The sequence below is a fragment of the Arachis hypogaea genome, chromosome 13 (assembly GCF_003086295.3).
Source record: "Arachis hypogaea cultivar Tifrunner chromosome 13, arahy.Tifrunner.gnm2.J5K5, whole genome shotgun sequence".
In the NCBI taxonomy this organism is placed as follows: Eukaryota; Viridiplantae; Streptophyta; class Magnoliopsida; order Fabales; family Fabaceae; genus Arachis; species Arachis hypogaea.
The window spans coordinates 39,620,765-39,634,052 of NC_092048.1; the positions used below are offsets into that span (position 1 = coordinate 39,620,765).

At 34.3% G+C, this 13,288-nt stretch overlaps 1 protein-coding gene and 1 long non-coding RNA gene across 2 annotated transcripts; one reads left to right on the top strand and one right to left on the bottom strand.

Moving 5' to 3' along the window:
• The first annotated feature begins 705 nt into the window (after positions 1 to 705).
• Positions 706 to 2,692, top strand: LOC140177575 (uncharacterized). The gene is made up of 3 exons (XM_072210702.1): positions 706 to 1,173; positions 1,262 to 2,188; positions 2,309 to 2,692. The coding sequence occupies exons 1-3, from the start codon at positions 706 to 708 to the stop codon at positions 2,690 to 2,692; spliced, it is 1,779 nt and encodes a 592-aa protein (XP_072066803.1).
• Positions 2,693 to 3,007: 315 nt separating this feature from the next.
• Positions 3,008 to 11,711, bottom strand: LOC112738164 (uncharacterized). The gene is made up of 6 exons (XR_003169275.3): positions 11,375 to 11,711; positions 10,564 to 10,728; positions 6,424 to 6,540; positions 5,926 to 6,072; positions 3,576 to 3,789; positions 3,008 to 3,497 (listed from the first exon to the last, which is right to left on the bottom strand). It is a non-coding gene; the product is annotated as an uncharacterized lncRNA (long non-coding RNA).
• Between the last annotated feature and the right edge of the window lie 1,577 nt (positions 11,712 to 13,288).

A 13,288-nucleotide genomic window follows, 5' to 3' on the forward strand; every position in this document is an offset into this window, starting at 1 on the left:
GTTAGTGATGATGTTAGCAGTGGCGAAGACAGTGATGACCCAACATACTTTTCATCTGATGAAGAGAAAAATAGTGTGGAAGACATCCACTTCACTGACAGTGATGAGGTGTACGACTATGAAAGTGGATTCGGTGAAGATAATGCTGTGCCAAATGAGGGTAATGTGGAGAAGGGCAAAAAGGTTGTTACAAGTGATTTGGATGATGAGGATGCAGTTGACAGTGATGAATTGGAGTAGGACCATGTAATAGGGATAGATGCTGATGATGGGGAGGATCATGCTGAGGAGGGGGGGCAGAGGTTTCCAGTGCATAAGACACAAAAGGAGATGAAAAAGTACCAATGGAAGGTGGGGACATTGTATGAATCTCGGCAGGAGTTCAAGGACACAGTGGCGGCCTATGCAGTCAACACAGCTAGGAACATTAAGTTCAAGAAGTGTGACTTGGTGAGGGTCCGAGCTGTTTGTCAGAAAGGCTGCCCATTTTGGTTATATGCACACAGGGTCGGTGAGGAGTCCACGTGGCAACTAAGAAGCATGAATCTCCAACATACCTGCATGCAGACACACCGGGTTGGGATTATGCACAGCAAATGGTTGGGTAGCCAGTTTAAGAAGAAAGTTGAATCCAACCCAAAGATCAAGGTGAAGGAGCTGGTTGCAAAGGCTCACAAAAAATAGAACCTAACCGTTACCAGGGCAATGGCAGCTAAGACAAAACAGGAGGCTTTGAGTCAGATACAGGGCGCCTTTAGGGAGCAGTACAAGCGAATAAACGACTACTGCCATGAACTCCTAAGAACAAACCCAGGTTCCACAGTGATTCTGAAGGTTATTAGATCACCAGATTTTGCTCAAGAGAGACAGAACGTAGAACTGATGAACTATTGTATTTTCCAAAGAATGTATGTATGCTTTGATGCTTGCAAGAAAAGTTTTCAACACTGCAGAAGGTTCATTGGGCTGGACGGTTGCTTCTTGAAAACCCCCCAAGGTGGACAACTGTTGACTGCAGTCGGAAGAGACCCAAATGACCAGATTCTTCCAATTGCGTATGCGGTTGTGGAGGCGGAAACTAAGGACTCTTGGGTCTGGTTTCTGCGTCACCTGTCTGATGACTTAGGCCCACACAACCTTGTAAAGTGCACGTTTATGTCTGATCAGCAAAAGGTAACTCACCATATATCAGCAATGCAACTTGTCCTTGTATACATTTATATATGAACTAATAGTTTGAAATCTTACCTTCTGTAAACAGGGCTTATTGCCGGCGTTTGAAGAGGTCATTCCAGGGGTGGATAACAGGTTCTGTGTCAGGCATCTCTACAGCAACTTCAGGAAGAAGTTTCCTGGTTTAGAGCTAAAGAACAAGATGTGGAGGTGTGCTAAAGCAAGTCATTGGCAGAGTTGGGAGAAGGAGATGAAAAATTTGCGAGTTCTAAATGAGGGAGCATTTAGACATCTCAATGGCATTCCACCAAGGTTCTGGTCAAGATCCAGGTTTACCTTCCTATCTAAATGTGACAGTCTTGTTAATAACATGAGTGAGAGTTTCAATGCTGTGTTAGTAGAAGCAAGAGAGAAACCAATTGTGAGCATGTTAAAGGATATTAGGGTTTATATGATGACTAGATGGGCTGCAAATAGGGAAAGGGTTCTTAATTATCCAAGAAATATTATGCCAATGATTACCAAGAAATTAGAGAAATGGGCAAGCTTAGCTAGGGACTGGAGGCCTTACTGGTCATCTGCTAGCAACTACGAGGTTATGTGTGGTCTAGATAAGTATGTTGTGGATCTGGCTACTGGTGAATGTTCTTGCAGGACTTGGCAAATGAGTGGGATTCCTTGTCCTCATGTCATCAGCTGCATCACCTTCAAGGGCCTTAATTTGGAATCATATGTGGCTTACTGCTACAAGAAGGAGGCCTACATCAAGTGCTACCAGGAGGTGATACACCCTGTAAATGGCCCAGAGCTATGGGAGAGGACTCAATATGATGATGTCATCCCACCTCCATACAGGAGGCCAAGCCACAGACCGGTGAAGAAGAGGAAAAGAGGGGCTGCAGATGAAGACAATAGAAGCCAGACTCATCTGTCACGGAGGGGAGAATTCCAGAGATGCTCCAACTGTGGTGGAGTTGGACACAAGAAGAGCGGCTGCAGCCAGCCTAAGAAGAGGGTAAGAGGGTCTATGATATGCTATTCTAGGGTTCAACTACCATTATGATTGCCAACTATATAATTTTACTGTTATATGATATGTGTGTAACTTTCTATATGATTTTCATAACTATTGTAGGCTCAAAGTTCAACCAAAAGAGCTAAGAAGAATGCACCTAAGCTGGCACCTGGTCAGACAGCTTGGGGAGGGAGAAAGAGGAATACTGCACCATCACCAACCAATCTGCCAGCATCCCATACCAGGAAAACCCCCACAAGGCCCAAGAAACATGAAGCCCGGCCCACCACAGAAGCACCTCAGCCCAAGAAAGCTTCCACCAAGCCCAAGAAAGCATCCACTCAGCCCAACATCCTGGCCCAGACCAAGAACAAGGCTGCATCTTCTGCAACCTCCACCAGCAACAAACAGCCTCCTAGCCAGCCATCTGTGAGGAAGAGGCCCTTTTCTATGATTCAATGCAGTGCACCTCATCTACCCCCATCTCAGTGGGGAAATCTTTAACATTTGAGTGTGAAATCTTTTGTGACTCTTGTGTTAATGTTTTGCAAGCAGTGTTTTTAATTTTGGTATTGGCTATTTACATTAAGAACATTACCTTAGTTACATTGGTTTGAGTACTGTATTTTGGTATTGGCTATTTACATTAAGAACATTACCTTAGTTACATTGGTTTGAATACTGTATTTTGGTATTAAGTGCCTGAGGACACTTGAAGTGTTGCTTCTCTATTTTTTGGTACTAGGCATGTGGAGGCAAACACAAAATATTTGTGTATGTTTTAACTAGTCATCAAATGAAATATTCCATTACTAATTGCTGAATTTTCAGATATTCTATTGAATGCTTTTCTGCTTTGCTCATAAACTACTTCTTTTACATTACAAAATAACACAACTCCACCATTAAAGAAGGTGACAATTTGGGCAACATTAAACAACACTTTTCTTCATTAATTCAAACAGTTTCAAAGATGCTACAAACCTATACCACTGTAACATCACAGAATACCCTCAAACTCTACCCACACAACACAGGAAACCTCATAACATTCCTTACCAAATCATCTATAACCTAAATGCATTCCATTCGGGTGCTTCAAGTTGTAACGATTCTGCAGGAATAAGAACAAAAAGCCCACCCACCCAGCAAAACATAGAGCAGCCACAACCCAAAGCTTGGTCTCCAACTCCTTCAATCTTGCCTTTAATTTCGTTATCTTCCTCCTATTTCTTACAAATTCAACCTCTTGCTGAACACCTCCAGGTTCCGGATCTGCCCATCTAAAGAAATCACACCCATCCTGAACCTAATAGGAGCCACAGAAACATATGAAGAAATCCCAAATTCTCAGACCCACATTAGCAAAATAGGAAGAACACCTTACCTCATAGTATACACAACCCCAAAATCTTCGTCCAGGGTTATCCTTCGTCGATGATGTTCGCAAAATCAACCTCTCACCATGGCCACAGAGTAACTCCTTTGCATCTGAACGAAAACGTGAGGCTCTTGAGCTCTGGAAAGCCATGGACGCCACTGTCTCCTGAACCCTAGCCGTCGACCTTCAGCAGCAGCTCCCGTCGTTATTCCTCCCTCCCCTGCACTTCACATTCATTCAATTTCTTGATTTAATCCTTCTATTATTATTTATTTATATTAATTAACGTTTCCCATATCCGTTAAAACGGTCGTAAATAAACCTAACGACCACAGGGGTAAAATCGTCCGAGGGACGATTTTAAAACAAACCGGAACCTAAGGGACCTTTTTGTTGCGAAAAAAAGACGAGGGACGAAATAAATTTTTGGCCTCTATGTTAGGGACCAAAATCATACTTAACCCTAATATATATTTTAATATGTTATCAACTTATCATATTGTTGGCTGATTTTGTATTTCAAATTTTCAATCACCTAGCATGATTTATTATTTTTGAGAATGTCTAAAATGAGCACAACAATTATATACTTATTGGATAAACTACATTTATATAAACTATTAGATTTAGTTAGATGAAAATCAAAGACTAATATGAAAGAAGAGTATTGATGGACTCTAATAAGTATAGAATATCCTAGTATATAAATAAATACTTTAAGTGACAATACTTTAATACGCAATACTTTAAATGGTAACAGAATCTTTTATTCTTAAATAATTAAATATAAAATATATAAATACAAAAATATGAGTATTTTTTATCCAATAAGATTAATTATTATACAATAAATTTTTATAATATTAAAAATTATATTAAAATAAAATTTTAAACTGTAACATAAAAATATAAAATAATTAAAATTTTATTTTATATTACTTGACAAATAATTAGATTATTATATTCAAAATTTTATTAATTAACTAATTTTATTAAAAGTATTATTATATAAAATAATTTTTCATCAAAATATTTTGAAAATATAATTTATTTAAAATATTATATATAATACATGAAAATATTAACCTCTTTTTATTTTTCTCAATTTCTTTTAGAAAAACGAAATATAGATATTTACTTATATTAGTAAATTTGTAATATGATAGGCATATTTTTAGAACTATATTATTTATTTTGTTTTTAAAAAAATAAAAAAATAAAAAAGTTAATATTTTAATGTATTATATATAATATTTTAAATAAATTATATTTTTAAAATATTTTGATAAAAAATTATATTATATAATAATATCTTTAATAAAATTTGTTAGTTAATAAATTTTGAATATAATAATCTAATTATTTGTCAAGTAATATAAAATAAAATTTTAATTATTTTATATTTTTATGTTACAGTTTAAAATTTTATTTCAATATAATTTTTTAATATCATAAAAAATTTTTGCATAATAATTAATCTTATTGAATAAAGAATACTCATATTTTTGTATTTATATATTTTATATTTAATTATTTAAGAATAAAAGATTCTGTTACCTTTTAAAGTATTGTATATTAAAGTATTGCCATTTAAAATATTTATTTATATACTATGATATTCTGTATTTATTAGAGTCTATCAATGTTCTTCTTTCATATTAGCCTTTGATTTTCATCTAATCAAATCTAATGGTTTGTATAGATATGGCGCATACAATAAGCACATAATTATTGTACTCATTTTAGACATACCCATATATTATATATATAAAAAAAAACTACAATTAATTTATTCTTAATTTGTGAACAAGTGCAGCAAAAAAAGAAGTCAGGTGTCCGTGTGTAGCATTATCCAGTAAATAAAAAAAATATTTTTAGAAAAATTAAAAATTTTTAAAAAACCAATTTTTTTTTCAATTTTAATATTATAAGATTAAATTTTTTTATTTAAAATATAAAAATAAAATAAAGTCCAGCAATATTTAGTAAACAATAGATCTGTAAATTTATTATTTTTTTTTATTTTTAAACTAAAAAAATAAAATTTATTTAATAGTACGAAAGTAAAAAATTTCAAAAATATCCAAAAAATAAAAAACTTTAAATTTTTAAAATTAATATATTCTTAATTTGTGAACAAGTGCAGTAAAAAAAAATCAAATTTCCGGGTTTAGCATTATTCGACGAATAAAAAAATAAAAAATATTTTTAAAAAAATAAAAAATCAAGTGAAATTTACAAGAAAAAATGTCATAAAAGAGAATAACTTCCATCCTTAATGGTAAGTCTATATAAATGATTTTCTCCACATAGGATGAAAAGTTAAAGAACCTGGCAATTAACACCACAGTCCGACCTGAGTTCAGTAGCAGTAGATAAAAATTTCTTCTCATATTTGGCAGCAAATGCCTGCTGAACCTACAATAACTCTAGCAGATTTACACATTTGGGTGCAGCAAAACATACAATAGATATGGCTTCCTTCAAATCTAGGGGACATTCCCTGAGAAACATTAAAAATTTTATGAGATAAAATAACGAGTCAAATGGCATATAGAAGATAGACAAAAACCTATTCTGATCCACATAGATATTGATTTATATTACTAAAAATCCTAAGAGATTTCTAAGCTAACCTGGAAACAAAAAGCTGAACAATTGACAAATAATAAGTGAAAGATGAATAATTCAGGAAAAAAAAAAGGAAAGGGGGGCGTTAGTGCTACTTTTAGTGAGAAAAAAAATACTTCATGTTAACAAATGCATGTTCTACACATTGCTACCTTAATTGTAAATCCTACTTAGATGTCAATGATGTAAAGTAAATTCAAACCAGCAAACAAAGTTAGAATACCTTTGTGCCTCGATTATGGGTAGTCTCACAGCAATTAATTCACAGAACAGTTCAATAATCTCCTGGGCAGCCATCATATTCTCCTCTATGATAATATGCTCCATCTGCATCAATAACCTTTGCAAGAGCAGGTTTTAGTATGTTAACAACATCAATAGCCTTTCAGCTGCTCCGGCTCCAATTAGAGTGTGCATTTCATCGATAAAAAGTATTATCTCATCACTTTGTTTAATTTTCTCCATCAATTTCTTCAACCTCTCTTCAAACTCACCACGATATTTAGTTCCGGCAATAAGCAAATCCATATATGTATTTGTGGATACACTAAAAATCCTACTGCATAGGATAAATTAACTCCCTAAAAGCAACTCATATATAAAAAAAACTACTATTTACTGATATGTATGATTCTGAATCTATTGATTATAATCAAATCAATCCTAATATCAAAATAGCATAATAACGAGCACCACTAAAAGAAAAATCATAAAGGATCATAAAATCCAAAAGTAATAATGATGGCTAAGAAAATCCACCTTTGAGAATAAACTTGAAATACACGAATGAAGTGAGACAAGGATTGTGTTTTGGATGAATTCCTTGAGAGAATCATCTCTCGACGTATATATATATATATATATATATAGGTACAGAAATAAAAAATCCCTTAATACTAGGAGATACAACAGAATCAGATATCTAAAAACAGAAACTATATCAAAACAGAATAACTTATATAAAGCCTATATCTCTAATCTGATATTCGACACTCCCCCTCAAGCTGGAGCATATAAATCATATGCACCAAGCTTGTTACATATGTATTGTATCCGAGGATCTCGGAGAGCTTTGGTGAAAATATCTGCAAGTTGATCGTTGGAGTTGACAAAGGCTGTTACTATTTTCCCACTTTGCAACTTCTCCCTTATGAAATGGCAATCAATCTCTATGTGCTTGGTCCGTTCATGAAACACAGGGTTGGAAGCAATATGTAAGGCAGCTTGATTATCGCACACCAGTTCCATCTTACTCGGCTCACAAAACTTAAGTTCCTTAACTAATTGCTTCAACCATATAAGTTCACATGTGGCAAGTGCCATAGCTCTATATTCAGCTTCCGCACTAGATCTTGCTACAACATTTTGCTTCTTACTCTTCCAAGATATCAAGTTTCCACCAATAAAAACACAATAACCAGATGTAGAACGTCTATCAGATGGAGATCCTGCCCAATTTACATCAGTATACCCAACAATCTGGTTATGTCCTTTATCTTCATACAACAAACATTTTCTTGGAGCACCTTTGATATATCTAAGGACTCTAACAGCTGCGTCCCAATGACTATCGCATGGGGAGTCAAGAAACTGATTTAGGATACTTGTGGCAAATGAAATATCTGGCCGAGTGACTGTCAAATAATTCAATCGGCCAATTAATCTGCGATATCTACCAAGATCTGCAAGAGGTTCTCCTTGATCTGGACTAAGTTTTGTGTTGGAATCCATTGGTGTATCTATAGGTCTAGAATCTAACATTCCAGTTTCTTCAAGAATATCCAGAGCATATTTTCTCTGTGAGATACAGATCTCAGCATTAGATTGTGCCACTTCAATTCCTAGAAAATATTTTAACTTCCCTATATTCTTAGTCTGAAAGTGATCAAACAAGTGCTGTTTTAACTGAGTGATTCCCTCATGATCATCTCCAGTAATGACAATATCATCCACATAAACAACCAGATATATGGAGGTCGTAGAGGAAGAATAACGGGAGAAAACTGAATGATCTGCTTCACTCTGAATCATGCCAAATTTAGAAATAACAGCAGTAAAGCGACTAAACCAAGCTCGAGGGGATTGTTTCAAGCCATATAAAGATCGGCGTAAATGACATACTAAGCCGGAAGACTCCCCCTGAGCAACAAACCCGGGAGGTTGCTCCATGTATACTTCCTCCTCGAGATCACCATGTAAGAAAGTATTTTTAATATCAAGTTGATGAAGAGGCCAGTGGCGAATGGCAGCCATAGAAAGAAAAAGACGAACAGAGGCCATCTTCGCAACAGGAGAGAAGGTATCACCATAGTCCAAACCAAAGATTTGAGTGTAGCCCTTAGCCACAAGGCGGGTTTTTAATCGATCAATGGTTCCATCTGAGCCGACCTTAATAGTATAGATCCAACGACAATGATAAACCATTATTTTATGGTTTACATTGTGCTTAATTGTGTGGTTTTATCAAATCTTTACCCACTTATTCATATGACTAGCATGCATTTATAATTCCTTCCCGAAATTACTTCATGGTTGAATAGCTGCTTCCTAGAGACTTTTAATTTTGTATTTTAATTCTCTTTTAGTCCATTCGATGCCGTGATCTGTGTGTCAAGTGTTTCAGGTTTTATAGGGCATGAATGACTTGGAGATTGGAAAGGAAGCTTGCAAAAATGGAAGAAACACAAGAAATTGAGGAGATGACCAGCGAGAAGTGACGCGGGCGCATGGCTCACGCGACCGCGCGAAATAGAGGAAATTGCAGTGACGCGGACGCATGGCTCACGGGATCGCGCGGATTGGAAACTGCACAAGTAACGCGAATGCGTGGACGACGCGCACACGTGGCAAGGCAAAACGCTGGATGACGCGAACGCGTGAATGACGCAAACGCGTGAATGACGCGATCGCGTGACATGCGCGATCTGCAGAATCTGCAGAATTTGCTGGGGGCAATTTTGGGCCCTGTTTTGACCCAATTTTCGGTCTAGAAAAGCTGATTAGAGCCAGGAAACATGCAGAGACCAGAGAACAATATTCATTCCGCATAATTTTAGTTTTAGATCTGATTTTACTCCTCCTCTAGGTTTTCTCTCTACACATTCATAGTTCTTAGGATTTTGATTTTATTGCTTTTTGGACTGGGATATTGAGAAGAGTTATTACTTCCGTCAAGACTTCGTCATTCTAGTTTGTTTCCTTACTTGTCACTTACTCTTCCATATCCTTCATTTACTCAGAATTATTATTGGATTATTTTTAGAATTTATTAATACAAGAACTATTTTTATTTTTAATTGATCATTTTTATTATTATTTATCATGTCTTTCAATATTTTCCTTTCTTATGTCGTGGATTTTACAATCATAATGAGCGAGTAGTTCCATAACTTGATTGGGAGTTGATTGAAAGGAGGACCTTGAGTTGGATGCTCAAGTGTAAAATTATAGTTGGGTTTCGCGTTGGGTCGCCCTCTAATCACTGACACTAGTCCTTCCCAAGGGAGAGGATTAGAACTGGTGAATAGAAACTGACTTCCAACTTGCTTAACTTTCCTTTATCTGGTAAAGGATAACTGAGCAGGCAACCTTTAATTATCACTTTTATCTTGGGAGAACTCCATCAAGGATAGGGCTTCCAACTAATCTACTCCCGGTCAAGGTTTTTATTTAAATTACATAAATTCTCTGATTTAATTTCCTGTTTATCAACTCAACCATTTTTAGAAAACATCTGATTAATAAAATAGCACATCTTTCTGCAACTCGTTAGGAGACGACCTGAGATTCATACTCCCAGTATTTTAATTTTAATTTTGTGACAACCCTTCTAAATTGATAAGTGGATTTTTGGTTGGTTAAGAATTGTACTTGCAACGTATCTCTTATAACAACAGAAACAAATATCTAAAAACAAAAACTATATCAAAACAGAATAACTTATATAAAGCCTATATCTCTAATCTGATATTCAACAAATAATAATAATTATATCTCTAGTCAAATCAAAACATTAAGTAATCTGGAAAAACAAAAAAGAACACAAACATGAACAAAATATAGTGCGTATGTCACTAGAAGGTTTAAGTAATCTAGTTTTCTAAATATTTAGATTTCTCCTAACAATTTAAGGGCATGCAAGCTAACAGGGGTCATTATATTAAGTATTGACAATGTCAGACAAAGCAAATGAAACTTTATAGAGCGATTGGCTAGATGGCTCAATCTATCTATATAGAGAAATACAATGACTTTATCTTTCAAAAGCAAAACCATACATAAAGAAAATATCATTATCAGATTCCAAGGAACCATTTTCAGTAAATCCACACAAGGCGAAATAATTGCTCAAAATAAATCGTACCAGATGTATAAGCAAAATGCATGTGACTTGTTTGTGCCAATACAGCCTTCTCTAATGGCGGTAAGGAAGCCTCAATGTTTTGAACACGAACCATCAAATCTACGGCTCCTAGAAGCAGTTGTCATTACTTGTTCCTGCAAACCATGAAAAACCTCTGCTGCAAAACTACATTTTATAAAAGCTTCATCAATTGTAAATACTAGAAGGCAAATTGGAACTTCTTATTTTGACTAGTCATTCATAATATGAATAGTAGAGAAGGATTCCAGAATTTAAAATTATATATAACTGAACGGCTCTAAGGTTCAACCTTGGCAACGAGTCTAACAAAAATTGTGAAAGCCATATTCGATCAAAATACGTAGTAGGGTAGAAGGTGGCTTATATAAGAGAATCAAGGTCCAAAAGTGGTGACAACTAGGTAAATGTGCAACTATTGCCTGTGCAGCAGCCATTGCAGCAGCAGATGGAGCCATAGGAGCTTGGCTAAGTGTTCCCATTGAGGTCGTTACAGCTAATGCAGTCATTAGCAAATTATGAGGTGGGTGATTCGACTTACAATCGACTTTTATACATCGCCCATTAAGATAATCATGGCAGACTTCCCCTAATGAGACCCCAATTCCAGGAAAACTAGCACCCCCAGAAGCTCCAACAACAATCCCTCAAATTGATGCTTAAGTTTTTTATTTTGTCAAAATTAACAACAACTAATATAAAATCACAGAAATCAAATCAAATTACATTAATTACAAAAATAAAAACAATTCTATAATAATTAAAATCACAGAAATCAGAGAGAGGATGTTACTGGAAGGGAGAGACTGACGACGGTGATGAAAAACGAGGAAGAAGGCGAGAAAGACGGCGACGCTCTCTGGAACGAGGAAGACGGTGACGCTCTCTAAAATGAGGAAGATGGCAACGCTCTCTAACGCGATGACGTTCTACTCGGCTGGGTGAGGCACGCGCGAATCCTGCGGCGGTGACCTTGGCAGAGCGCCGTAGAGGAAGCTTCTTCGTCTTCTTTATCTTTTATCGGAGAGAAGAAACAAATTTAAAGAGAGGAGAGAGAGTTGGGTGAGAAATCCAAGATAACAAAGAACAAGTATTTTTTTTTATTTTTTAGATTTTTTTTTTGCATGAATGATTGATTAGGGTTCATGCAGAATGTCAATAAAATTGAAATAATTTTTTTAATATAGATAAATAATTAAATGTATTTTTATTTTTATTTTTAGATTATTTAAATTTTAAAACAGTAAAATTAAATAATTTGATTAATCTAAAAAAATAAATTTTGTCTAATATATTAAAAAGAGTATTTAAATCTTTTAAAAAATTAAATGAAAAAATATTTTTTATTTTTATTAAATTATAAAATTATTTTAATAAAATTAATGATATGATATATATATTTTTTTAAAAATTTGATGCTGACGTGGAAAATAAATTTCACATAGTTTATTGTTATTTGTCTATATTTTAAATGCATCGATACGTATGAATTTATCATCATACAGAAACAAACACTTTTTATTTTTTATTGCTTCTATTTTACTCTATGTTTACTTTGAATTTTTTTTTATCTAAGTGATTATTATTAATATTCATAAATGTTCAATTATGAATATTATATTCATGCGTTTTTCTATACAAGTCATTTATATTCACGCGTTTTCACATTTTTCTCCGTGCTTCTTCTTCTTTTTCGGTGCCTCTTCTTCTTCTTCTTCGTAATTTTTCTCTCTCGTTATCATCGTCATCAACACCACCACCACCACCTCCTCCTCCTCCTCCTCCTCCTTCTTTTTTCATTGAAATTTCTTCTCCTCTTTTCTTTTTCTCTTTCTCTTTCATCATCAGTTATCTCACTGTTGAAGATAATAAATAATTCAGGTTCAGATTGTCAATTGAACCAGAATGAAATTGATCATTGTTTTGAATCCAATCAAGTGGCTAAGGTGTGGTTCAATTTAGAAAAAAAATATAGCATTAGAGGAAACATTTTTCTACAGCAAATTTGGGTGTAATACGAAGATATTTGGGTGTATTTTAAGAATTTTTTAGTGTATTCGGATAAGTTCTGTATAATTCAAAACTCTTCTTCTTTCTCCTTCTCATCTTCTACTGTTTCTTCTTCTTCTTTTTTTAATCATCATCACCATCTTCTTCTTTTTTTTCTTATTCATCTTTTCCTTTTTATTTTACCTTCTCAAGTTTCTTCTTATTTTACTCTATTAACAATAATAAAAAAATCAAACAAAAAAAAAGAAGAAACACATAATGCTGCAAAATTACTTTGAAGAGGATGAACTTACATTCATTTAACTAAAAGAAAGAAAGAAATAAGAAAAAAAAGAAGAAGAAAAAAATGCAGTATTAGAAAAAATATTTTTCTGTTTTTGCAGTAAATTTTGGTGTAACACGAAGATATTTGGGTGTATTTTAATTTTAATAAGTTCTGCATAATTCAAAACTCTTCCTCTTCCTCCTCTTCATCTTCTACTGCTTCTTCTTCCTCATCTTCTTATTTCGTTTTCTTATAATTCTTCTTGGGAGAAAAAATTAAACAAAAAAAAATACATAATGTTGCAAAATTAATAGAAATAGGAGAAGAAAAAAAATGCAGCAACAACAATAGTAATAAAAAAAAGATGAAAATGAAACATGCGAAGAAAAAGGAGGAGAACGGAAAATAGAAGGAGAAAAAGAAGAAGGAATA